This window comes from Bos grunniens, chromosome 14 (genome assembly GCF_055505025.1).
Source record: "Bos grunniens cultivar Pamir isolate PY7600 chromosome 14, Bosgru_T2T1.0, whole genome shotgun sequence".
Lineage (NCBI taxonomy): Eukaryota > Metazoa > Chordata > Mammalia > Artiodactyla > Bovidae > Bos > Bos grunniens.
In genome coordinates this window covers 40,467,761-40,494,463 of record NC_141178.1, presented here as the reverse complement: position 1 = coordinate 40,494,463, position 26,703 = coordinate 40,467,761, and the positions used below count along the sequence as shown (strand labels likewise).

The 26,703-nt window shown below is 37.2% G+C and overlaps 1 protein-coding gene across 15 annotated transcripts in view; it reads right to left on the bottom strand.

Moving 5' to 3' along the window:
• The window catches only part of LOC147359316 (uncharacterized), a 96,813-nt gene that overhangs the window by 66,569 nt on the left and 3,541 nt on the right, over positions 1-26,703 (bottom strand). For 6 of the 15 annotated variants that reach the window (XR_015140231.1, XR_015140242.1, XR_015140232.1 and 3 more), the window contains exon 2: positions 25,427-25,562. Coding sequence is in view for 2 of the 15 variants with exons in the window: in XM_086335422.1 (XP_086191548.1) it covers positions 20,862-20,967; positions 25,427-25,497 (177 nt within the window). In the remaining 13 variants the exon portion in view is untranslated. Of the gene's footprint in view, positions 1-20,861; positions 20,968-24,622; positions 25,055-25,426; positions 25,563-26,703 lie in introns of those variants that run through there. The other 9 variants (XR_015140234.1, XR_015140235.1, XR_015140236.1 and 6 more) reach the window with 5 other exon arrangements.

Below are 26,703 nucleotides of genomic sequence, written 5' to 3'. Positions count from 1 at the left end.
AAGTGAAACATACAAAATCTAAATAAAACAAAACAAAAACAACAAACTAGAGATTCAGATAAAACCAAATAGAATGGTGAAACTGAAAGGACTGCTCTGACCACCAATACCCATGACTCCAACATTCAAACGACTTCTTTCCCTAACAGGATTCTCAAGTGCACAATTCTACTTAGTATCATTGACTTTAACCCTAACCTACTGAATACAAACTGTTTGACACTTCCTGTGTGTTGTGAACAAAGAATGTCACCGGCCATTTCAATAAACTGTGGATGATCAAGCCATCAACCCAGTTGCCCCTTGTGGCACACCCTGGGGGGAATTGAGAATGGAGAAAAACAGGCTGCCTGCCACCAAGCCATCAGCCTCTGAAGCCACCCCCAGAGGTGCACCCTGAGGGGATTCAGGATGGAGAAAAACAGGAACCTGGCCCGAGAAAGTTAAGGTGCATATCAGAAGATTAATTTCAATAAACTCAGACTCTTGCATCTCACCATCTCACACAGAAAAGCACTAAATTCATTAACTTGATGCATATGGTTTTCTTTAATTAGTGGTAATCTGTTCTTTAATGTTTTAATTGGTGGAAAATTGCTTTACAATGTTGTGTTGGTTTTCTGCTGTACAACAATAAAAACAGGTCACAGTTATATATATAGCCCCTCCTTCTGCAGCCTCCCCCCTCCCACCCATCCCACTCCTCTGGGTCGTCACAGAGCACCAGGTTGGACTCCCTGAGTTATACAGCAATCCCACTAGCTATCTATTTTACACATGATAGTGTACATATGTCAACGCTACTTTCTCAGTTCATTCTACCCTCTCCTTCCCTCGCTGTGTCCACAAGTTTGTTCTCTACTAGGTTCACCAGTGCCATTTTTCTAGATTCCATATGTATATGCATTAATATAGGATACTTGTTTTTCTCTTTTGACATGCTTCACTCTGTGTAAGAGGCTCCAGGTTCATCCAACTCACTACAACTGACTCAAACCCCTTCCTTTTTACGGCTGAGTAATATTCTATTGTATATGCGTGCCATGTCTTCTGTATCCATTCATGTGTTAATAGACATCTAGGTTGCTTCTGTGTCCTATTGTAAATATTGCAGCAATGAACACTGGGGTACATGCGTCTTTTAGAATTTTGGTTTTCCCATAGTGGGATTCCTGGGTCATACGGTGTGTGTGTGTGTGCGTGTGTGCTAAATTGCTTCTGTCATGTCCAACTCCTTGGGACCCCATGGACTGTAACCTGCCAGGTTCCTCTGTTTGTGAGATTCTCCAAGCAAGAACACTGGAGAGGGTTGCAATTTCTTTCTCCAGGGGATCTTTCAAACCCAGAGATGGAACTGGCATCTCTTCCGTCTCCTGCTTTGGCAGGTAGGTTCTTTACCCCCAGCACCACCTGGGCCATATGGTAGATTTAGTCCTATTTTCTTATGGAATCTTCATACTGTTTTCTTTTTTTTTTTTAATTTATTTTAGTTGGAGGCTAATTACTTTACAGTATTGTAGTGGTTTTTGCCATACATTGATATGAATCAGCCATGGGTTTACATGTGTTCCTTATCATGGACCCCCCTCCCACCCATACTGTTTTCTATAATGGCTCTATCCATTTACATTCCCACCAACAGTGCAGGAGGGTTCTTTTATCTCCACACCCTCTCCAGCATTTATTGTTTGCAGATTTTTTTGATGATGGCCATTCTGAAGGGTGTGAGGTGATAAGCCTCATTGTAGTTTTGATTTGAACATGTTTATTTGGCCATCTGTCTGTCTTCTTTGGAGAAATATTTGTTCAGGTCTCCTCCCATTTTTTTTTGACTGGATTTTGTCTTCCTGATATTGAGCTGTATGAGCTGCTTATATATTTTGGAGATTAATCCTTTGTTAGTTGCTTCCTTTGCAATTATTTTCTCCCATTCAGAGGATTGTCTTTTCATCTTGTTTATAGTTTCCTTTGCTGTGCAAAAGCTTTTAAGTTCTATTATGTCCCATTTGTTTACTTTGCTTTTATTTCCATTAATCTGGGGGGCGGTCAGAGAGAATCTTGCTGTGATTTATGTCAGAGTGTACTAATTAGCAATCATCTGTTTTCTTTTTTTCAAAAACTCTTATATATCCTGGCTCCTCACTTACCTCTTCAGAACAGTCCTTCCAAGCTATCTGAGAGGCTTAAGTGCTCAGTAAGTCCACTGAACAAAACATTAATTCTCAACTTTTAGGTTGTGCCTTTTCTTCAGTCAACAGTGCTCAATACATTTTTATTCTTAACTGCCAATTATACCTCCATTTTTCACTGCATTTTTCACTGTGCCCATGACAGCCAATATAAAGAGAATTAAAAGTACTTGAAAGACCCAAATCCACATAGACTTTGAAAGGTTCAAATTTGTGGAGTACTAGTGAAATACATGCAGAATTTTAATCTAAGATTCATAAATCCTCTACATTCTAGAATTTTAATACAGGATTCCATTTCTTAATTATTCTGTCTACCACTTCTGTCAGGTTTGAGAAATATAATAGCTAACCATGCTTTTTTCTCTTTATCTACCACATAAAAGCAACAGAACCAGAAAATCTCACATTTCTGAATGTTATTATATGCCGTCTGTTAAAATGAAAATGGACGCTCCTGTACTATTGAATAGCTTCTTTTCAAGTGCCAGGGTAAACTCTGACTGATTCCAATGAAATGATCTGCATTTTCAAGCACTGCACATGTCAGCATTCCAGTGAAGAACTAGGACAGACAGGAGTTGTTTCCATTCACACAAAAAATCCACACACTCGATCCGACTAGTCTTGTGTACTTAACAAAACCCCAAGTGGTGCTATCCTGCTTAGAACCAAAATACTTCCTGCTATTCTTAACAGAATTTAAATTTGTCTCCTGGCTGTCTTGCAATTGTCTTTGTGAAGCAAGACACCAAATGGCCCATTTAGTCCCACTTTGCCTATTAGAATAGGCTATTTGCTTTGGGGATAGAAAGCAACTTAAAGAATAACAGAATTATTATTCTTTCCTAATTTTGGTTGAGAATGACCACATTTATTTCATAAAAAATAACAAAAAGCTTATGATTGAGAATAATATAGGGTTTAGTTATAAAGTTTCAGTTACATGTCCATGGAGAACAATCTCCCTAGGAAATAAATTCTTATCTACAGTTGCCTCAAAAGATTTACTGATTCTGAGGATATGGGATAAAATAATATTGAAGGTTTGAGGCAATTATTTTGATTTCAATTATGGTTGAAGGTACCCTGTCACACTGCTCGGAAACTATCATGGATTAAATATTTAGCAAATTATGTAGACTATAGATTTTAGTAGACTATAAAAAGATCCATACAGCAAGTATTGCTAGACAATTATGGGGAGAGTTCTCCTTCTTAGTCTCCACAAGTATGCAGATAAAATTAGGCTAAAATGAAATATCAAGGACAACTTTAAAAAAATAAGAGTGTTACAAGTGGATAATTTTAAAAGTAAGGAAGCAGGAGAGGCCAATATGCGTTAAAATGTCTCTGTACTTGGTCCTCATAGCCGCCTTGAATATTGAATCTAAGAGGAGAACAAATGAACAGAGATTAATTCTTTCTCCCAAAGTTATCAACTGTGAATGGCCCCCTGCACATTCAAATGCTCCACAGAAAGGAATTAAACAGCTACTTCTACCCTTGGTATAATGGTTGCTAAAGCATCAGGTTTATATTTAGCAGCATCTGTTGCTATCGTTTCTTCAACTCAATGCCCTACTGTGTCTCCACAACAGACTCAGGCCCTATTAGATGGAATCCAGGAAGGACGGTTAAACATGCCATATTAGTGCAATAGTTTTGGCAACAGGAAACCAATATGATATCCATTGATGATCTATTCCTTATTTGTGAACAATTCATATTTTTGTAGTAGATATATCTTTCTTTGATGGCTTAAAGCAAATTAGGAAAAAACATCCCCACTGAAACTCTTCTCTCTTCCCTCATCTTCCCACTGTTAGCATATTTTTTGCTTAGCATAAACATCTTTCCACTGTTAGCATAAACAAAGTTTGTTTATTACTTTGTGTATTTGTGTATACATCCATCTTCCAAATTGTAAGTTCCTTTGAAGGCAGCAACCATAAAATCTGATTTTGTATTCTTTCTGCTGGAAAGAAAAATCTCTTAACATACTGTGTGCTCTCTCTCTCTCTCTCTATATATATATATTTTAAATGTACACACATATAGATATATACCTGTCCTGTGCATGCATGCTCAGTTGCTCAGTTGTGTCTGGCTCTTTGCAACCTCATGGACTGTAGCCCATCAGGCTCCTCTGTCTATGGAATTTTTCAGGCAAGAACAGTGGAGTCGGTTGCCATTTCTTTCTCCAGGGGGTCTTCCCAACCCAGGGATCCAACCTGTGTCTCCTAAGTCTCCTGCATTGGTAGGCTGGTTCTGTATCACTGCACCACCTAGGAAGCCCCATGTGTATGATGGTGGTTGTTGTTCAGTCACTCAATCGTGTCTGACTCTTTGCCACCCTATGGACTGAAGCACGCCAGGCTTCCCTGTCCATCACCAACTCCCAGAGCTTGCTCAAACTCATGTCCATCGAGTTGGTGATGCCATCCAACCATCTCATCCTCTGTTGTCCCCTTCTCCTCCTGCCTTTAATCTTTCTTAGCTTCAAGAACTTTTCCAATGAGTCAGGTCTTCGCATCAGGTGACCAAAGTATTAGAGTTTCATCATCAGTCCTTCCAATGAATATTCAGGACTGATTTCCTTTAGGATTGACTGGTTTGATCTCCTTCAGTCCAAGGGACTCTCAAGGGTCTTCTCTACCACCACAGTTCAAAAGCATCAATGCAGTATCCAACCCACATTTCCTGCATTGCCAAACTGACTCTTTACCACTGAGCCACCAAGGAAGCCTATATATACATATATACATATATATATATATAAAAATATAATTTTTTGTGTAGTTCCCATATTAGTGAAAACAGTGACAGATTTTATTTTCTTGGGCTTCAAAACCATTGTGGACGGTGACCACAGCCACAAAGTTAAAAAATAAAAAGCTATGAAACATCTATAAAGCATATTAAAAAGAAGAGATATCATTTTGATGACAAAAATCCATTTGGCCAAAGCTATGGTTTTTCCAGTAGTCATGTATGGATATGAGAGCTGGACTATAAATAAAGAAGGCTGAGTGCCAAAGAACTGATGCTTTTGAACTGTGGTGCTGGAGAAGACTCTTAAGAATCCCTTGGACTGCAAGGAGATCAAACCAGTCAATACTAAAGGAAATCGACACTGAATATTCATTGGAAAGACTGATGCTGAAGCTGAAACTCCAGTCCTTTGACCACCTGAGGCAAAGAGCCAATTCATTGGAAAACACCCTGATGCTGGGAAAGATTGAAAGCAAAAGGAGAAGGGAACAACAGAGGATGACATGACTAGATAGCATCACTGACTTAATGGACATGAATTTGAGCAAACTCTGGGAGATAGTTAAGGACAGCAGAGCCTGACATGCTGCAGTCCCGGGGTCTCAAGGAGTCAGATAGGACTTAGCCACTAACAACAATATGCTAGTGCATTTTCTGCTAGCTAAACTCTGATGCAAAACCACTAGAGGGAGATCAAACATCATTTCCTTTTCTTTGCTTGTTCTGGTTGCTAACATTATTTATATAACAAGAGTCGGACACAACTGAGCGACTCAACTGAACTGAACTGAACGTCGTATAAATGTTTCACTATGAATTAATTTATCGGTGTTCCTGAAGATTTTCCTTCCAAGCTACTAGAAATGTTTGAACAAAGCTGAATCCAATAAAATTAGTCACAAGAAGTTTAAATACTTTCAAAACCCTATTTTGTTTAGTCTTAAAGCATTTGATTAAACAGTTGCAATCATCTTAAAATCTGCATCGGGTCAAATGTGAACCATGAATTGTTTATTCCACCAGAAGTGGATTTTTCATTCACTCTAGGTTTATGCATTACATAAATTAACCACAAGTTTGGAAATAAAAATGTTAACATGAAAACAATGAGGCTTAGGAACATTTTCTAGCATTTCAAAATTTATGTGCTAACATGAAGATTTTTGTTGTTATTGTTTAGTCGCTAAGTCATGTTCAAGTCCTCTGCAACCCCATGGACTGTGGCCCACCAGGCTCCTCTGTTCATGGAATTTCCCAGGCAAGAATATTGGAGTGGGTTGGCATTTCCTTCTCCAGGGGCTCTTCCTGAGCCAGGATTCGAACCCACATCTCCAGCTTGGCAGGTGTACTCATTACCACTGAGCCACCTAGAAAGCCCTATGTTAAGTATAATAAACTATAATAAACCGTCTGCTTTAAGAAAATCAACTGGTCAGTGCACAAATGAATTTTTGTTTTATTCTAATTTTGACTGAATTTCATCTTGAGAAACTTTAATTATATATTAACATTCACATATTGAGGGCTTTTCACATGACTCAGTGGTAAAGAAATAGCCTGCCAATGCAGGAGACCCAGGAGACATGGACTCAATCCCTATGTTGGGAAAATTCTCTGGAGAAGGAAATGGCAAACCATTCCAATATTCTTGCCTGGAAAACCCCATAGACAGGGAAGGCTGGCAGGCTACATCCATGGGGTTGCAAAGCGTCAGACATGACTTAGTGACTGAACACACATGCAATCACATATAGATAAATTATGCTTTTATTTACAAAGAAGCAGTTGTAGTAGTTTTGAATCTCAAAGGTCTAAAGTTATTAAAAAGAAATTTGGGAAAATATAGATTAAATTATCTATTGACATTTCTGAAACAATAGGCAACTATGCAATAAAAAAGCCTTTTATTTACAGAAATAGAATGAATATTTAAATCAAGGACAACAGAAAGAGAAATGTTTAAAAAAAATAAAAGTACTTATCAGTCAATTCTCCCAGTCTTTGAATCATGGAAACAGGCTGTTATAAATAAGCAAGCCAATGCTATCCTCTAATTTTCCAGACAGGGTATGCTTCTGGAGTCAAACCACTGGGCTTTGAAATCAAGCTCTGCCACTTGCTAATTGTGTGACCTGGAAAAACTAGTTAACTTCTTTAAACCACAGTTGGGAGAATAAAGAGTTTCTCTCTCATGGGATTGCTCAGTGGATTAGCTGAGACACACTGTATGACACATTAAGCACCATCCTTGGCACAGAGCTCTGACTCAATAAATGTAGAATTACTATTATGTGAGAAGCTCTGCATCTTGATGAACAAGTTGGACAAAATGCATCATTTTCTCAGTGTTCCTAGTATTGTCTCACAGACTGATTAATTCCTGTTATAAATCATCCCTCCTCTCCTATATATCATATAGATCAGGGGTCCCCACTTCCAGGATCTAATGCCTGATAATCTGAGATGGAGCTGATGTAATAGTAATAGAAATAAAGTGCACAGTAAAGGTAACACGTTTGAAAAATCACAAAACCATTCTCTACTCCCTGGTCCATGGAAGAACTGTTTCCCACAAAACAGGTCCCTGGTGCCAAAAAGGTTGGGGACCGCTGATATAGATAATTTATTCCTCCCTTAGCTTTCAAATTCTCCCATTCAGGTTCTTCAAAATACACCGTTTCAAGGACTTTGGACAACTGAACTCAACAAAATTTCTGGGATCATAAAATAGAATTGTAATGATTATAAACCTACACTTAAGTTCTGGCTCTATGCTGCAGTCAATGATAGATTAAAATAAAATACAAAACTATGGTCTCTATCCTGGAAGATGAGAATGAATTAGAGTAGCTGATGGGGGGAGACAGGACAGGAGGAGAGGGGAAAGCGGGGAGGAAATTAAATTCCTGGTTTTTTAAGCCAGCTAGTTTGTAATATACTTACAGCAGCCATAGGAAATTGATATGGAAGGACTTCCTTTCAAATCACCATAGTTACCAAGAAAGAATACATAGATGATTACAGCTGGAAAACTGAATGATTTAGGTAAGAAGTGTGTGTACCCTCTGTAGCAGAGAAGAACAAATCTGACCCCGTATTGGATGGAATACTTTAGCTCCAATCTCTGTGCTCTATTGCCTGTCCTTAGTCATGCTGGTCTATACCTTTGTAAAAGAATGTTGCCTATAGCCTGAAACATACAGCCTTATCTCAAGGCTCTGCCTCCCAGTTTGACCTTTGAAGTATAACACTTCATTCTTACAGAGATAAGAAGCTGCAGAAGAGAGAATAACATTTTTCTCTGTTAACAGGAATGTCGTCATGACCAGGCCTATGCAGACAGCTGCTCTTGCAAAGTATGACCACATCTCCTCCAGGGTTTGACCAGCACCAAAAAGTTGCAACAACTAGTTACAGCCTCTCCCCTTTCAGTATAAAAGATTTCTAACCCTGATAAGGTGGTTCTTCTGGATCCTAACCCACCATCTCCTCTGCTGGATTTTGGAATAAAGTCACTAATCCTTTTTCCAGAAACTTGGCTCAATTTACTGGCCTGTTTCGTGGTGAGAAATACAAGCTTGGACTCAGTGACATGAGGGGTGATAATCTTTGCAACTGAAAGATGATCTAATTGAAGTGTCAGTGACAGTTGAGTTTTCAAGGTGCTCCTAGATTTTCTTTGGTTATATTTTTATGTTTGCTGTTGGTGACACACAACAGGTGAAATTGTGATTTAACTTTCACAGTTTAAGGTATTGATTTCCTCAACTGTTTTTTTTTCTCTCTCTCTCTCAGTTCTATCACATTTCTTTTTTTTTTTAATTTTTCTTTTTTTTAAATTTTATTTTATTTTTAAACTTTACAAATTGTATTAGTTTTGCCAAATGTCAAAATGAATCCGCCACAGGTATACATGTGTTCCCCATCCTGAACCCTCCTCCCTCCTCCCTCCCCATACCATCCCTCCAGGTCGTCCCAGTGCACTAGCCCCAAGCATCCAGTATCGTGCATCAAACCTGGACTGGCAACTCGTTTCATACATGATATTATACATGTTTCAATGCCATTCTCCCAAATCTTCCCACCCTCTCCCTCTGCAACAGAGTCCGTAAGACTGTTCTATACATCAGTGTCTCTTTTATATTTGTCCTGTCCCCTCCTCTCACAAGTGTAGAAATGGTGGTAAATGTGTTTCCTAATGAACCTACGACGTTATGCTTTTCAGTCCTGTGTGCTAAAAATATAGACAACTACTCTGAATTCTCATTAACTTCAAGAAAAAATAGAAATTGATGTTTACATGAATCTAATAATTATAAATTAGTATGGGCCAGGCATTCTGTTAGATATGTTCACGTATTATGTGATTTACTCTTCACCACACTTGGGAGAGATGGGAATGGCTGCCCACTCCAGTATTCTTGCCTGGAGAATTCCATAGATAGAGGGGCCTGGCGGGTTACAGTCCATGGATTGCAAAGAATCAGACAAGACTGAGTAACTTTCACTTTTCACTTCCTTGAACCCAACCTTAGGAATTTGGCTCAGCCTTAAGGTATTATTAATAATACTTGAGTTTAGCATTGTACTGCCCAGTGTAGCAAGAAATCAAACTGTGGCTAGGTAAGCCTTTGACAAGATGTTTTTGGATGGACCAAAAACCTACCCAGAGTTATTCCTTTCATAAATGGCTACAGAATACTACTAGGATCACAAAATGTGATGTCTTTGGATGGTGTGGATCCTATACTTAACATAAAATTCTTGTTTTTTGAAAGAAGAAACTGAGGGCAGAGTTTGTTCAATGATTTACTCAAGAATTACATAGTTAATTAGTAATTCAACTTGGATTAGATTTACTGGAATTCAGAAGGAACAAGATCACTGATGTTGAACATCTTGGCAAACACTTCTTAAAAGTCAAGTCTGGATTACTCCAGAAGAATCTTGCTTTTATAACAAAATTTTTACTAAAAATTTTTATAAAATATTTGAGTTGTAATAGAAGAGCCTAAGTAACAAGAGACCCCAAATGTAACCACTAGAAATTAAAATGTTATCAAGTTATTATCAAGAAGTTATTCACATAATTTTGTTCCTTCAAACATTTAAAAATGAATTCTTATTCCAACATTTTGTCAAATGGTCAACAACTAGGTCTGTTACACTGCTAGAAGAAGCAACAAGTTCATCTTGGACCTAACCTCTGCCTGCTTCCTAGTTATTAATTGTTACTCTCTAATTAATGAAGTAAATAAAGAAATTGCAACTGTCACAATTTTTAAAAATATACATGCAGTCAAACATTTTTCTTTTTTGTTTAGTGTACAGTTCTTTGGTTTTTAACACACATAAAGATTCATGGAAAAAGCAAGAGAGTTCCAGAAAAACATCTATTTCTGCTTTATTGACTATGCCAAAGCCTTTGACTGTGTGGATCACAATAAACTGTGGAAAATTCTGAAAGAGATGGGAATACCAGACCACCTGACCTGCCTCTTGAGAAACTTATATTCAGGTCAGGAAGCAACAGTTAGAACTGGACATGGAACAACAGACTGGTTCCAAGTAGGAAAAGGAGTACATCAAGGCTGTATATTTTCACTCTGCTTATTTAAGTTATATGCAGAGTACATCATGAGAAACGCTGAGCTGGAAGAAGCACAAGCTGGAATCAAGATTTCCAGGAGAAATATCAATAATCTCAGATATGCAGATGACATCACCCTTATGGAAGAAAGTGAAGAGGAACTAAAAAGCCTCTTGATGAAAGTGAAAGAGGAGAGTGAAAAAGTTGGCTTAAAGTTCAATATTCAGAAAGCTAAGATCATGGCATCTGGTTCCATCACTTCATGGGAAATAGATGGGGAAACTGTGGAAACAGCATCAGACTTTATTTTTGGGGCTCCAAAATCACTGCAGATGGTGATTGCAGCCAATTAAAAGGCACTTACTCCTTGGAAGGAAATTATGACCAACCTAGATAGCATACTGAAAAGCAGAGACATTACTTTGCCAACAAAGGTCCATCTAGTCAAGGCAATGGTTTTTCCAGTGGTCACGTATGGATGTCAGAGTTGGACTGTGAAGAAAGCTGAGCACCAAAGAATTGATGCTTTTGAACTGTGGTGTTGGAGAAGACTCTTGAGAGTCCCTTGGATTGCAAGGAGATCCGACCAGTCCATCCTAAAGGAGATCAGTCCTGGGTGTTCATTGGAAGGACTGATGCTGAAGCTGAAACTCCAATACTTTGGCCACCTCATGTGAAGAGTTGACTCATTTGAAAAGACCCTGATGCCTGGAGGGATTGAGGGGAGGAGGAGAAGGGGACGACAGAGGATGAGATGGCTGGATGGCATCACTGACTCAATGGATGTGAGTTTGAGTGAACTCTGGGAGTTGGTGATGGACAGGGAGGCCTGGCGTGCTGTCATTCATGGGGTTGCAAAGAATCGGACACGACTGAGCGACTGAACTGAACTGAAAGATTCATGTAACCACCATACAGAACATCTCCATCACCACAAAATACTCCCTTTTGCCACTCCTTTATAGTTATACACTCTTCCCCCACTCACTCTTACTGCAGAGCAACCACTAATATGTTTTCTGTTTCTGTAGAATTAGCTCCTCTATGTAATATAAATGAACTAAATAGAATAAAACCTTTTGAAACTGACTTCTTTCACTCAGCATAATGCCTTTGAGTGCGTTCATGTTATTGAGTTGTTAATGTTGAGCTATTCATGTTGTAACAATTGTTGTTCTTTTATATTGCTGAATAATATTCCATTTTATTGTTGTATGAGCAGTTTGCTTATATATTCTGTCAAAAACTTCTTCCTAGCATTTGGAAATTATGAATAAAACTGCTAGAAAATTCATGTGTAGGATTTTATATGAACAAAGTTTTTTATTTATCTAGAACAAATACTTAGGAGTGGGGTTGCTAGGGTCAAATGGTTAAATTCATATTCAATATTATAAGTTACTGCCTAACCTTTTTCAGAGTTACTAGAGCACTTTACATTTAGATCAACAAAATAGGAGACTTTCCACTTGCTCTGTTTCCATTCCCGTCCTTAGTATTGTCTTTCTGTTAGTTTACGTTTTAGCCATTCCAAGGAATATGTAAGATTGTGTTGGAGAAGGCGATGGCACCCCACTCCAGTACTTTTGCCTGGAAAATCCCATGGACAGAGGAGCCTGGTAGGCTGCAGTCCATGGGGTCGCTAGAGTCGGATATGATGGAGCAACTTCACTTTCATTTTTCACTTTCATGCATTGGAGAGGGCAATGGCAACCCACTCCAGTTGTTCTTGCCTGGAGAATCCCATGGACGGGGAAGCCTGGTGGGCTTCCATCTGTGGGGTTGCACAGAGTCGGACACGACTGAAGCGACTTAGCAGCAGCAGCAGCAGCAAGATTGTGTAGTGGTATTTCATCATGGCTTGATTTTGCTTTTGCCCCATGGGCTATTCAGAAATATATTATTTAATTTCCAGGTATTGGGGGATTTTCCATATAACTTTAAAAAGTTAATTTCTACTTTAATCTCTTTAAGGCAAAGATATGCTTTGATTTCTTTAATTCTTTCAAGATTTTTAATGTTATCATCTATTATAGTATATACTCCATTTATCCTGAAAAGAATTATTATATCTGCTATTCTTGACAGAGAAGGCAATGGCACCCCACTCCAGTACTCTTGCCTGGAAAATCCCATGGACAGAGGAGCCTGGAAGGCTACAGTCCATGGGGTCACTGAGGGTCAGACACAACTGAGCGACTTCCCTTTCACTTTTCACATTCATGCATCGGAGAAGGAAATGGCAACCCACTCCGGTGTTCCTGCCTGGAGAATCCCAGGGACTGGGGAGCCTGGTGGGCTGCCATCTATGGGGTCACACAGAGTCGGACACGACTGAAGTGACTTAGCAGCAGCAGCAGCAGCTATTCTTGAATGGAGTATCTACAAATGTCAATTAGTTCCAGCTGATTGCTCATTAGCATTCTTGATGACTGTTTTGTCTATCTGGTCTGTGAAATTAACAGAAGTTGAAATCTCCAACCCTAATTTTTAATATATCTATTTTCCTTTCAGTTTATTAATATTTGTTTCATGCATTTTGAAGTGCTTCTATTAGTTACATAATCTAATTATCATGTGTTCTTGATGAACTGACCCTTTAAATAATTATGTAATGACACTCAATTTCTTGTACTTTTCCTTGCTGTGAAGTCTACTTTGCTTGTTGTCAATATAATACTCAAGTTTTTTGTGATTAGTGTTTGCTGGTTTACCTTTTCCCATCCTTTTACTTTTAAACTAACAATCATTCTATTTAAAGTGGATTTCCTGTAAGATTTTCAGTGGTTTCATTATGATTTCTTTTGCTTCCTTCTTCTAAAATGTCCATTTGACTCTTTTTTATAGCTTCTATTTCTCTCCTGTGATTTTCTATTGTTTCTTTTTCAATAGTACTTTCCCTTATTTCTTGGGACATGGTTAGCTGCTTTAAAGCCTTCAATTATTTTCAGCATCTAGTTCCTTTCAGAGTTGGTGTCTGTTGAGTGACATTTTCCTTATAATTTCTCAAAATGTCCTGTGTTTTTTATGTTGAGTAATTTTGAACTTTAATCTCTCCATTCTACCATCCATTTCTGGTGGCTAAACTGGTGGCAGGTGGATAGAGAGGAAAAAACACAAAAGCAATAAAGATTCTCTTCACACTCTTTCAACCACAGTCCCTCTAGTCAGAGATCAGAATTCTCCTCCTTGAGAGGTGTAAGTGCTTTCCAGGCCCCTGCTACTGCCCTGCCCCCACGGGCTGTAGTTTTAGGACTGGGGCTCACCTGAAGGCAAGATTAAGACAGAAAAAGTGTCCCTACCCTCTCTATCCTATTTCATGATAGTTTCCCCTTCTCACCTCTCAAACCAGAAAAATAATACTTCTCTTTGCTATTTTTTTGGACCATGCTGGTATGCTCTGCTGATATTTGGGCTCCTTCAGCTTCAGGTCAGAAAGTGAAAAAACAAAAATGAAACCAGGAAACCCACCACCAAGTTGTTCATACTTCAAGCATACTCCAAGTAGTACCTTTCTTTTTTACTCTTCCTGGCAGCCATAAAGTTTTCTTAGTCGTCAGATAGATGTTCCACGCCTTCAGTCCAGAGCTTTTGGTTGCATTCAGTGGCAAAGTCAGGGTGGACTATCCTTACTCTATCTTAATCAGTATTAGAGGCTCTTCAAAATGTATTAAATCAGAATAAAGGTACATGGTAAGAGAGATGACCATGTATGATTTATTAAATTTTATGAATGAATATGAATTTTTTTGTTTTAAGACATTCCATTTAAGTTAACAACTTATTACTTAAAACATTAGTGAAGATTATGAACTGTGTTGGCTAACAACTGAAGTATCTATAAACAAATCTATGAGATAATACAGAACAAAGTGTGCCTTGATTCAAGTTCATAATTTCAGCCAACACTTATTAACACTAGGATTAATAAGATACTAGGAAGTGGTGGCTTAGACAGTAAAGCGTCTGTCTACAACACAAGAGACTGGGGTTCGATCCCTGGGTCGGGAAGATCCCCTGGAGAAGGAAATGGCAACCCACTCTACTATCCTTCCCTGGAAAATCCCAGGAACGGAGGAGCCTGGTAGGCTACAGTCCATGGGCTCACAAAGAGTCGGACACGACTGAGCGACTTCGTGACTTCACTTTCACTTTACTGTGTACTAAGTGCTTTACCTAAACTTCCACATTCAATCTGCATGATAATTCATGAGTTAGCTACTATTATCCATATCTTGTAAGTGTGAAATGAGTGGCTTAGAGGAACTTGATGTATTTTTCAAGGAAACAAAGGTACAAATCCAGGTTTGTGGTGCAGGAGTAGATAGGCAAACTTTTTCTTCAAGAGCGAGGTAGTAAATATTTTAGGCTGGTCAGGCCATGTAATCTCTATTGTAAATACTCAACTCTGACACGTTGAGTGTCAGCCAGAAAATATTATCCATAAACGGTCACTGACTTTATTACCTTCTGAGCTTTCAAATAATGCTCTTTAATATCAGTACAAAGTTCCATTGAAAGTTGATATCTAGTAAGCAGCCAAATAAAATTTCTGCCTTAAGAAACTGAGAAATAGTAAAGACAATGTAAAGAAGAGAAAAAAGTGAATTCAACCTGTCTTTCCATAGAGAAAACATTTAACCTAATTCTCTTATAAGTTTTCCTAAGTCCTATTATTTCAGTAATATTCATATCTAATCCTATCAATTTATACATTTTAAGTGTCCTGCAACTCATAAAATATATTAAACTTTGCCATATTACTGTGTCTTCTCCTGTGTTTATCCTTTTACTTAGAAAACAATGTATTATATTTCATTCAATTTTATATTGCATATTCCTATAAGTTAATGTAAAATGTCTAGGTAGGTGATGACACTGCTGTTTAAGAGTGAACAATTACACTGAAAGGTAAAATGTCTTATAGATCATTTGGATATTTTGAAGGTTATACCCAGATGTACATCTAAACTATAAAGAGTAGATACTTATCCTTTTGTTTTTAAAATTTGAAGAAATTAATTATTTTATTTAAAATAGAAATTTCCAATGATAAAAATGCTATTAATTTACAATGTGGCTCAGATATCTGTTTTAATTTCACTTGTTTAGTCACTCAGTTTAGTCCCTCAATCGTGTCTGACTCTTGCAACCCCATGGATTACAGCACACCAGGCTTTTCTGTCCATCAGGAACTCCTAGAGCTTGCTCAACTCATGTCCATCATATCAGTAATGCCATCGAACCATCTCATCCTCTGTCGTCCCCTTCTTGCCCTGCCTTCAATCTTTCCCAGCATCAGGGACTTTTCCAATGAGTCGGTTCTTTGCGTCAGGTGGCCAAAGTACTGGAGTTTCAGCATCAGTCCTTCCAATGAACACCCAAGACTGATCTCCTTTAGGATGGACTGGTTGGATCTCCTTGCAGTCCAAGGGACTTTCAAGAGTCTTCTCCAACACCACAGTTCAAAAGCATCAATTCTTCTGCACTTAGCTTTCCTTATAGTCCAACTCTCACATCCATACATGACTACTGGAAAAACCATAGCTTTGACTAGACAGACCTTTGTTGGCAAAGTAATGTCTCTGCTTTTTAATATGATGTCTATGTTGATCATAGCTTTTCTGCCAAGGAACGAGTGTCTTTTAATTTCATGGCTGCAATCACCATCTTCAGTGATTTTGGAGCCCCTATCCCCAAATAAAGCTTGTCACTGTTTCCATTGTTTTCCCATCTATTTGCCATGAAGTGATGGGACCAGATGCCATGATCTTAGTTTTCTGAATGTTGAGTTTTAAGCCAGCTTTTTCACTCTCCTCTTTCACTTTCATCAAGAGACTCTTCAGTTCCTCTTCACTTTCTGCCATAAGGGTGGTGTCATCTGTATATCTGAGGTTATTGTTATTTATCCCAGAAATCTTGATTCTAGCTTGTTTAGTAAGTTTGCTAAAAACTGTTATTTAAAAACCAAACTTTAATAGCTACTGTATATCTAAATTGGAGAGACTTGGAGAAGACTCTTCAACTATACCTTTAATATTTTAGTTTCTAAATTTTCTAACAAAACCTTGTGATTTCAGTATTATTTTCTTTTTTAGTGCTTATGAAAATTAAAAAGAATTTATTATAGTACACTTGATTTATAATGTTGTAAAGAAGTTCAGGTATACAGTAAAGTAATTCAGTTATTCATATATATAAATGTTTATTTTTTAAACATTCTCTTCTATTATAGGTTATTATTACAAGATGTTGAGTATATCTCCCTGTGCTACACAGTAGGTCCATTTTGGTTATCTAGTTTATATATAGTAATGTGTGTATTTTAATGCCAAACTCAAATTATTATACTAAGAAAGCCAGAGAAAGACAAATTTGTGGAATCTAAAAAAAAAAAAAGGATACAAATGAACTTATTTACAAAAGAGAAACAGACTCATAGATGTAGAAAATGAACGAGATTACCAAGTGGGGGAAGAGGGATAAATTAGAGATAAATTCAGTGCATTATTCTTAAGACTATGTATATGTGCTCAGTCATGTCTGAATCTGTGACTGTAGCCCGACAGACTCCTTTGTCCATGGAATTTTCCAAGCAAGAATACTGGAGTGGGTGGCCATTTCCTACTCCAGGCAATCTTCCCGACCCAAGGATTGAACCCACATCCTCTGCATTGGCAAGCAGATTCTTTACCACTGTGCGAAATCTACCATATTATACGTGCAGATGTTTGGAATGGGAATGGAATACAGCGATTTAAAGGAAAGAGTCTGACTTCCACAAAGTACCAAGGATAAAGTTAATTTCAGCAGAACTAGGTCCATAAAGTCAATATGACCAAGAAAATATACATTCTATAAATTGGCAATAGTCTTGGCCTTCCCACAAAAAAAGAAAAAAAAATTCAATTTAAGTAAACTTCCAAAGGAAAGAATGACCTTGAATAAATCAATTCTTTTCTAAAGCTGTGTAGTAAACACTGTGATGCTGCTGCAGTTTTTAGCCAGATTTCACAAAATTCCTGAGCAAAGTGCTCATTATTCAGTTAGGGCACAAGAAGTAATTTTGAAATTTCTTCCTGTTTTGATCTCTAAGGAAATGCTATAAAGTATTTGCTGTGAAGATGTTAAATCATGTGTAAAGGAAACAAATTTTAAAAATTATAAAAAAATTAAATTCCTCTTTTCATTTTTGCATTTCTAAGATTCATCTGTAAGTATTTAAACTTCATTTTAAATTTTGAAATATATTTTACTTTACTTTAAATGTCTTAGCTACATTGTTACTACTAGGGTATTTTTGGAAGTCTGCATTTTAATGTGCCTTAAGGTTGAATCTTATGTTTTAAAAAGGTGATGAAATTTACCCACCAATCTTGTGATAATTAACTCAGTAAGACCTCATTATCTTTATTCTATAAACTCCCAAATACACATGGTTTGACTTGTTAGTTAATAAGTACCAACACTTTTACGATTTCATATCTTGCCACAGAAACATCTGCAAAAAATTCAATGACTTTAACAATTCCTTTCTAAACAGCAATACAAACTGAAGTTTACTTTGACAAATACATCTTGTATATTATAGAAAATGTCATATTTAGTTTTATTTTTCATTTTGTAAAACTTCTCATCATTATAAATTAACAAATGTATATTTTTGTTTCCAATTAACATCTTTGCCAATTTCCCTTTTCTTTCATTAGAATTTTTATTCTTCTAATCCTCCAAACTAGTTATCTTTATTTTCTGATTTGAGTTTTGTTCTCATGTCCTACCATAAAGTGCTTTTATAATTCAATTTTAGGAGAAAGTTTCCTGAAGGATCAAAATATATCTTAGTATCTGATAAAGAGATCATGTGATTCAGTTTATTTCTTCTCAGTTGGCATTAACCTTTACTATTAGAAAGTCATGGAGTTTACAGTGCCATACATACTGTATGTCACATTTTATTTTTTAATATTAAATAGCACATTGGAAAATATGCTGCTATAGACTGAATTGTGTCTCTCTCATCCCCAAATTCATGTATTGAGCCTGAACCCCACAGTGTAACTATATTTTGGATGTAGGAGGCAATTATGGTTAAATGAAGTCCTAAGTGTGGGGCCCTACCCCAATATTATTGGTGGCCTTCTAAGAAGAGGAATAGAGAGATCTTTTTCTTTCTGCTGTGTTCTTACACAGCAAGAAGCTGGCATTTGTCAGCCATGAAAAGTGTCTTCACCTGAATTCTCCAGCTATCCCAATCTCAAACTCCAGCCTCCAAAACTGTGAGAAGATTATGGTATTTGGTTGCAGCAGCCTGAGATGACTGACATAATACTTATACTATAGAGTCCCACAAAGCTTTATTATAGCTCTACAATGGAGTTATTGGACATTAGCCCAGGTAATAATAAAGTGACACTTTGTTTTATATTTTGCTACTATTTTTCATGTATAATCTACTTAAGGTAGCCCAGTGGTGGCTGGAATAATGGACGAGGGAAGATTCATAAACTTGTGTCCTATAGAGTGATAATATCAAATGTCATAAAACCACATCCTTGAATCTACCAACACTGTTACCAGCAATATGTGGAACCATTATCATATTACGCTTAGGTCATTTCAGTGTCCTTCCAAGAGATCACCTTGCTCACTGTCTTTACCAGATATAGTCATCTTAAATTACACTTTAAAAAATATTTAATCCTGTTCAAAAATCATCAAGGCTGAAGATTCTTCACTGTCTATGAAGTAAATTTTAATCTGAGACCCTAGCACTCATGATCCTCTGTAATCTGGGCTCAATTTAAGTTTCCTACATATAATATTAATAAATACTCAGTAAATACTTGTCTAATAAATTTTCCATCCTCAACAGGTTCTCACTCTCCCCTGAACTTGTATTGTCATTCCTGCTTTTATGACCTTGGCTCATCCTGTAATCAACTGCCTACCCAAAATACCTGTCATAATCCTACCCATCTTAAAAGAACAAATACAAAATACATTTACTACGATCCATTTTCCAATTCCAAACCATAGGAATATTCTCTTCCTATAACTCCTCTGCCTTTTTGACCTAAATTTTTAATTCTAGCATAGTACATATTCTGTATGTAAGCATATAACCCTAGCATTAAAAAAAATATATTATTGCCTCATCTAGATTGTAAACTTCTGTAGGACTTTAATTCTTAGTACCTCAGTTCAGTTCAGTTCAGTCGCTCAGATGTGTCTGATGCTTAGTGACCCCATGGACTGCAGCACGCCAGGCCTCCCCTTCCATCACCAACTCCTGGAGTTTACTCAAATTCATATTGAGTCGGTGATGCCATCCAACCATCTCATCCTCTGTTGTCCCCTTCTCCTCCTGCCCTCAATCTTTCCCAGCATCAGGGTCTTTTCCAATGAGTCAGCTCTTTGCATCAGGTGGCCAAAGTATTGCAGTTTCAGCATCAGTCCTTCCAATGAATATTCAGGAGTGATTTCCTTTAGGATGGACTGGTTGGATCTCCTTTCGGTCCAAGGGACTTTCAAGAGTCTTCTCCAACATCACAGTTCAAAAGCATCAATTCTTCAGCACTCAGCTTTCTTTGTAGTCCAACTCTCACATCCATACATGACTACTGGAAAAACCATAGCTTTGACTAGACAGAACTTTGTTGGCAAAGTAATGTCTCCACTTTTTAATATGCTGTCTAGGTTGGTCATAACTTTTCTTCCAAGCAAGCAAGCATTTTTTAATTTCATGGCTATAGTCACCATCTGCAGTGATTTTGGAGCCTAAGAAAATAAAAGTCTGTCACTGTTTCCACTGTTTCCCCATCTATTTGCCATGAAGTGATGGGACCAGATGCCATTATTTTAGTTTTCTGAATGTTGAGTTTTAAGCCAGCTTTTTCACTCTCCTCTTTCACTTTCATCAAGAGACTCTTTAGTTCTTCTTCACTTTCTGCCAAACGGGTGGTGTCATCTGTATATCTGAGGTTATTGTTATTTCTCCCAGAAATCTTGATTTCAGCTTGTGCTTCCTCCAGCCCAGCGTTTCTCATGATGTATTCTGCATATAAGTTAAATAAGCAGGGTGACAATATACATACTCCTTTCCCTATTTGGAACCAGTCTGTTGTTCCATGTCCAGTTCTAACTGTTGCTTCCTGACATGCATATAGATTTCTCAAGAGGCAGATCAGGTGGTCTGGTATTCCCATCTCTTGAACAATTTTCCAGAGTTTGTTGTGATCCACACAGTCAAAGGCTTTTGCATAGTCAATAAAGCAGAAATAGATGTTTCTCTGGAACTCTCTTACCTTTTTGATGATCCAACGGATGTTGACAATTTGATCTCTGGTTTCTCTGCCTTTTCTAAATCCAGCTTGAGCATCTAGAAGTTCACAGTTCACGTACTGTTGAAGCCTGGAGAATTTTAAGCATCGCTTTACTAGCATGTGAGATGAGAAGAATTGTGCAGCAGTTTGAGTGTTCTTTGGCATTGCCTTTCTTTGGGATTGGAATAAAAACTGATCTTTTCCAGTCCTGTGGCCATTGCTAAGTTTTCCAAATTTGCTGGCATATTGAGTGCAGCACTTTCACAGCATCATCTTAGTACCTAGAATTCTTCATTAATCTTTCCCTGGAAACTCAGCCTGAAATAAGCTGTCTACTTTGACTAGTTCTTATTTTCTATAGACTTCATTTATCCCTAGATTATATCCAATATGTTATTTGCTATTTGCCATATATTATTATTATTACTATAGCCTTCATAGGTTCTTGCTCAGTGAAATAGAATTTAAGTTCCTTGAAGTCACAGGCTTTTATTCTTACAATGTCTAGAACTGCAGTATGTAAAAATTTGTATATAAAGAGACACAAAGGGCAAAGGACCAGAAGTCAGAAGACCTGGGTTCTAGTCCACGGTTTAGTTAACTAACCATCCATGTTGGGCAGTCTTTTAATAAACCTTTCTGGGTTATTTTTAGAGTAAGATTGTTGTGGGAGATTGTTAAGATATTTTATAGATTTATTTTCTGATATTTGGGCCACAGTTTGCCTCTTTCTATGGTGTCCAAATTGAGACACAAAGAGAAGCATCTACCTCTGAAAAGAGGATAGGAACAAAGGAGAACTCTGACATTTGGAAGCTGTCAGTGGGATATCTGAATTGAGTCAGGGTTATATAAAGGTTTGAATTCTTTCAGAGCGTATTTTTGGTTTTACTTTGCTGCTTTCCAGGTGTTGATTACTCAACCACCTGGGCAAGCCTAGTATATTAATTAGGGTTCTCCAGAGAACAGAGCCAATAGGATTATATCTATATCTATAGAAAGGGAGAAAGAGATAGAGACTGATTGATTTTAAATAACTGGCTCCTGTGATTGCACAAGCTTGGCAAGTTTAAAATTTTTAGGTCCTTTATTGCACAAGCTTGGCAAGTTTAAAATTTTTAGGTTCTTTTAGGCTGGAGACCCAGGGTAGAATTACAGGTTGGATCCAACAGCACTCTGCTGCCAGATTCCTTCTAAGGGAAGGTAAACTTTCAACTGATGGGATTGAAGCCCACCCTCATTATGGAGCTGTTGTTGCTAAGTCCTGTCCAACTCTTTGCAACCCCATGAACTGCAGCAGTCCAGGCTACCCTGTCCTTCTTTGTTTCCCAGAGTCTGCTCAAATTCATGTTCTTTGAGTCAGAGGGCAATTATGGAGGGCAATTTGCTTTACTAAAAAATCACCAATTTAAATGTTAATTTCATCCAGAAAACACCTTCGTAGTACATCTAGAATAATACTTGACCTCGCCAAATTGACACATTAAACTAACCATCACACATGGATCCTGTCATTGAAGAAAATAAAGAATAATTCAGATGACTTCCACTTATTTCATTCCATGGACAGTTTATCAGTCCTCTCTTTCGTGATCTGAGAGAGAACATAAATCTAGTGCTTTCCCTTTTGTCATTCTCATCAGACTTAGTGTCCTTACTTAGAAAAAGCAGTTATGCTACAGTCATGTATCTCAAGTTAGAGAATCTATTTACATATTCTAATCCTGCCACTTCCCTGGTGGCTCAGTAGTAAAGAATCTGCTTGCAATGCAGGAGATGCAGGTTCAATCCATGGGTCAGGGAGATCCCTTGGAGAAGGAAATGGCAACCTACTCCAGTATTCTTGCCTGGAAAATCCTATGGATAGAGGAGCCTGGTAGGCTGCAGTCCATGGGGTCTCAAACAGTCGGACATGACAACGACTAAACAGCAAGAATCACCATGACCTGCCACTTGCTCACTATAAATTTTAAAAGGTCACTTACTCTAGTTGACTCTCCATTTCTTTGAAATGAAAATCAAAAGGATAAGGCAGGTTATGAGGATCACATGAAACTATATGGGAAATGGTTTTCATATGGTCTTCATATTAACTATAACCATTGTGTATTAAATAAATACTCTCTGCCCACCTTGAGTCAAAGGTTAACTTGTGTTACCCCAGAGTCAGTCAGTCACTGGCTGTGGGTTGCCTCCCTAATGGTGAGACCATAGCCTCTCAGGGGAAGAAAGTAGCCATGGGTTATCAGCCAACATAATTAACAAGTGGGGCTGGGTATACCTTCCGGTATAAAGGGAATCTAAGAACAGGGCAACAATAACCTTTAGTACAAAGGGCCAGTGGTGTTCATAAAAAGAACAGAAGCACTGCAAAGGTGTTCAGGGCTTTCTGACTCCTCAAGTCAGACTTACTAACACCTATATAGTCTTTTACATAATTCAAATGCTCTGAAAACTGCTTCTCCTTAATCTATAAAAATTAAATTCCTATGAATACTAATATCTTGTTATATGGAATTTCTCTTTCTTATATAAGTTTTATTATGTTTTGAAAACAGAACCAGAAGAGATTCTTATTTCTGTTTTGTTGATTATCTGTCAGCTGCTAAGAAACATAAATGTGAATCAGATCAGATCAGTTGCTCAGTCGTGTCCGACTCTTTGCGACCCCATGAATTGCAGCACGCCAGGCCTCCCTGTCCATCACCAACTCCCGGAGCTCACTGAGACTCACGTCCATCGAGTCAGTGATGCCATCCAGCCATCTCATCCTCTGTCGGAATAGGCTTAAGCAATTCTGTTTCTTGGAAACAGCAAGCAAACAATTGTTGGATTTATACGATAAAATTAGGTCAACAATATACTCAACTTATACTTTTGAAATGCATTCTAAGGAAAAAGTAAGTAAACAGAATAATGTACTTTCATTGTAAAACTGTAAAAAGCAACTTCTCTAGAAAGATACGTCTGCACAAGTGGGCATTTGTATAAATAGTTAAAGGCAGATAATTCTAATAACAAGTGTATCCACTTGTTAATGAAAATTAGAGCTTTAGTTTTTTACTTTTACCTGTTAATTCTTAAGGCAAAACCAAGTGATCAATTATATTAATAATTAGCATGTTTTTATAGGGTGAATTCGTAAATAGTTGTTTCTATTAAAAGGCAGCTGCAGAAACTAGAGGATCTAATAATTGTTTTAAGAAACAGAGCCATAAAGCTTTTAAAATCGTAAAGGAGTGCCAAGGTATTCATTTAGGTGATTTAAAAATTTTCCTTCTTTGTTCTTAGTATAAATATTCTGACATCATCATCATTATATAATATTTGTAATACTTTACAACACTTAAAGGAAACTGCTTTAAAAGTTGTGAGAAGCTGCTATGATTAATAATAAAGCAAGGGGGAAAGGACTCAATATTTTTCTTTTTCTTCTGTTTTTCTTCCTTTAGGTGGGAAAAGGAGCATCTAAAAATACTTTGCTTTCCTGGCAACAAAGGGCAAAACTGGATAAAGCTGAAATTCACAAAGTCTCAAAATGTTCTGGGCATTGGTTCCTATTTGAATTTTTAGAGTTACCTCATAACTTAAAAGACACTAGAAAAAAATGTTGTTGTCGTCTCTACTCTGAATTTAAATTGTCTCCATTTTCTTAGGATTAGGTTTGGCTACACTCAGAAAATCATGTAAACAAATACCCTCATAATCTAGAGGTGAAGAGAACTTGCATAAAACCTCAAGTGCACATTTCATAAAGCAAATATATTGATGGACTTGACAAAATTAAAGTTAAGGATTTCTATTCAAATGACAGGCATCATAGACAAAGATATCCAATATTTGACAATCTAGAAAAATATTTTTGAACTAATCAAAATTAGCAAGAGCTTAAAATCTAAAATATACTAAGAAACTTACAAATCCGTAACAAAAAGATGAGAATCACAACATAAAATAGGGATGCATGTGTGCATGCTCAGTGAATAAGTCATGTCCAACTCTTTGTGAGCTCATGCACTGTAACCTACCAGGCTCCTCTGTCCATGGGCTTTCCCAGGCAAGAATACTGGACTGGGTTGCCATTTCCCATTCCAGAGGATCTTCCTGACCAGGACTTGAACCCTTGTCTCCTGCATTGACATGTGGATTCCTTACCACTGAGCCACCAGGGAAACCTCATAAAACAGTGATTAAATTAGACAATTCCTTGAAAATCAAATATGAATTACAAATATATGAATACAAATTATTCATATATTTATATAATTGTATAATATTCATATATTTGTAAGACAAATATTTGTGTTACAAATATATGAATACAATTACAAATATATGAATACAATTATAAATATATGAATACAGTTACAAATATATGAATTACAAATATATGAAGAGATTCCCAATTCTTGATTCTCAGTAGACTGGCAAAAATTAGACCTAAGCCAGTATTAAATAGACACAGGAAGATGGGTACTCTTTAAACAGTGCTGGTGGCAGGATACACTGGGTACAGACATTGCAAAGAACAATCTGGGCATACTTACTGGAAATGAAGGTGATCCAGCAATCCACTATTCCAGGGATGCATCCCAGAGGAACTTGATCCCAGGTTCATAAGGGGACAGTCACAAAGATGTTCATTGTAACTGCAAGTTAGAGGAAGCTGGGTGCCTATCACTGCTGGAAGGAATAAATAAAATGTGGTATATGTATTCGGTAAAATACATTTCAGCACTTGGAAGCAATAAACTAGTGTTTTATATAGTAGCATAGGCGAATCTCTAAATGAATGTTTATTTAGAACCAATTACTTTTATAAGTTGGACCTCAACTTAATAGTCCATTGAATATATTGTCCTCTATTGCTCTGTATTATGTCTTGCTCAGGCTTCCTCTACTAGATGTTATCTTCCTGGAAACCAAAGAGACTTCTTCGGAGCTCCCTGTTGTGCCTAGAACAGTGTTACACATGTAGGAGTATCTCAATATGAATTTGAATTAATAGATTTTAATTTCAGATTTGGAATGATGGTGGCCGGAGATGGAGAGATGTGATCATAATTGAAGGTTTAAAAAAATTCATTCTTTTGCAGCTAGGAATTAGTTTTGAAAGTGGAGGAGAGCAGAGAATCCTGAAAGAAATGGAGTTCTTTATAGAACTAGAGGAGAAAGAAGTAGAATAATCACTTTCACACTGTGAATGGAGTAACCCTCCAATCAATGAAGGCAATAAAGTCTGCCTTAGGATCTTCTTTTCTCCTTTTCTTAATGTTTTCTTGTTCAGTACTATAACTATGTCCCTGAACACATAAAACTTTTTGTTTTACTTCAGTCTAAAAATAAAACTAAATAAACTAATAAGAGCTAACTCAGAATATGGTTCTTTAATCTAGTCATTTCTCCCCAGATTTAAGAAAAAATACGTCCCTTTTGTTTTTGATGAAAATTATCATTTTCGTTATGGTTGCTAAATGTATAAATAAATTTTTATTTATTAAATTGTGGTGGGTCAGTGGGTATATAAATTGAGATTCAGAATCTCATTCAGCTGTATTCTGAAAAGGATTTGAATGAGGGCCAAAGGATATCTCTGAAAGGGGAATTGATCTTTGTGTAAGATCCAACAGGAAGTTGGAGCTTTGAAACAAGAAGATATATGTAGCTTGCTCAGCTCTTTGGAAGGTGCAAATGAGATGTGGATGGACTCCGGGGAATGGTGGTTGAAGGGAAAGTAATGTGAAGTGGAAAGAATCAGGGATATGATGTAATCAGACAAGGGTGCAGTATCTATTTCAGCTACTTAGTAGTTTTGTAATCTGGA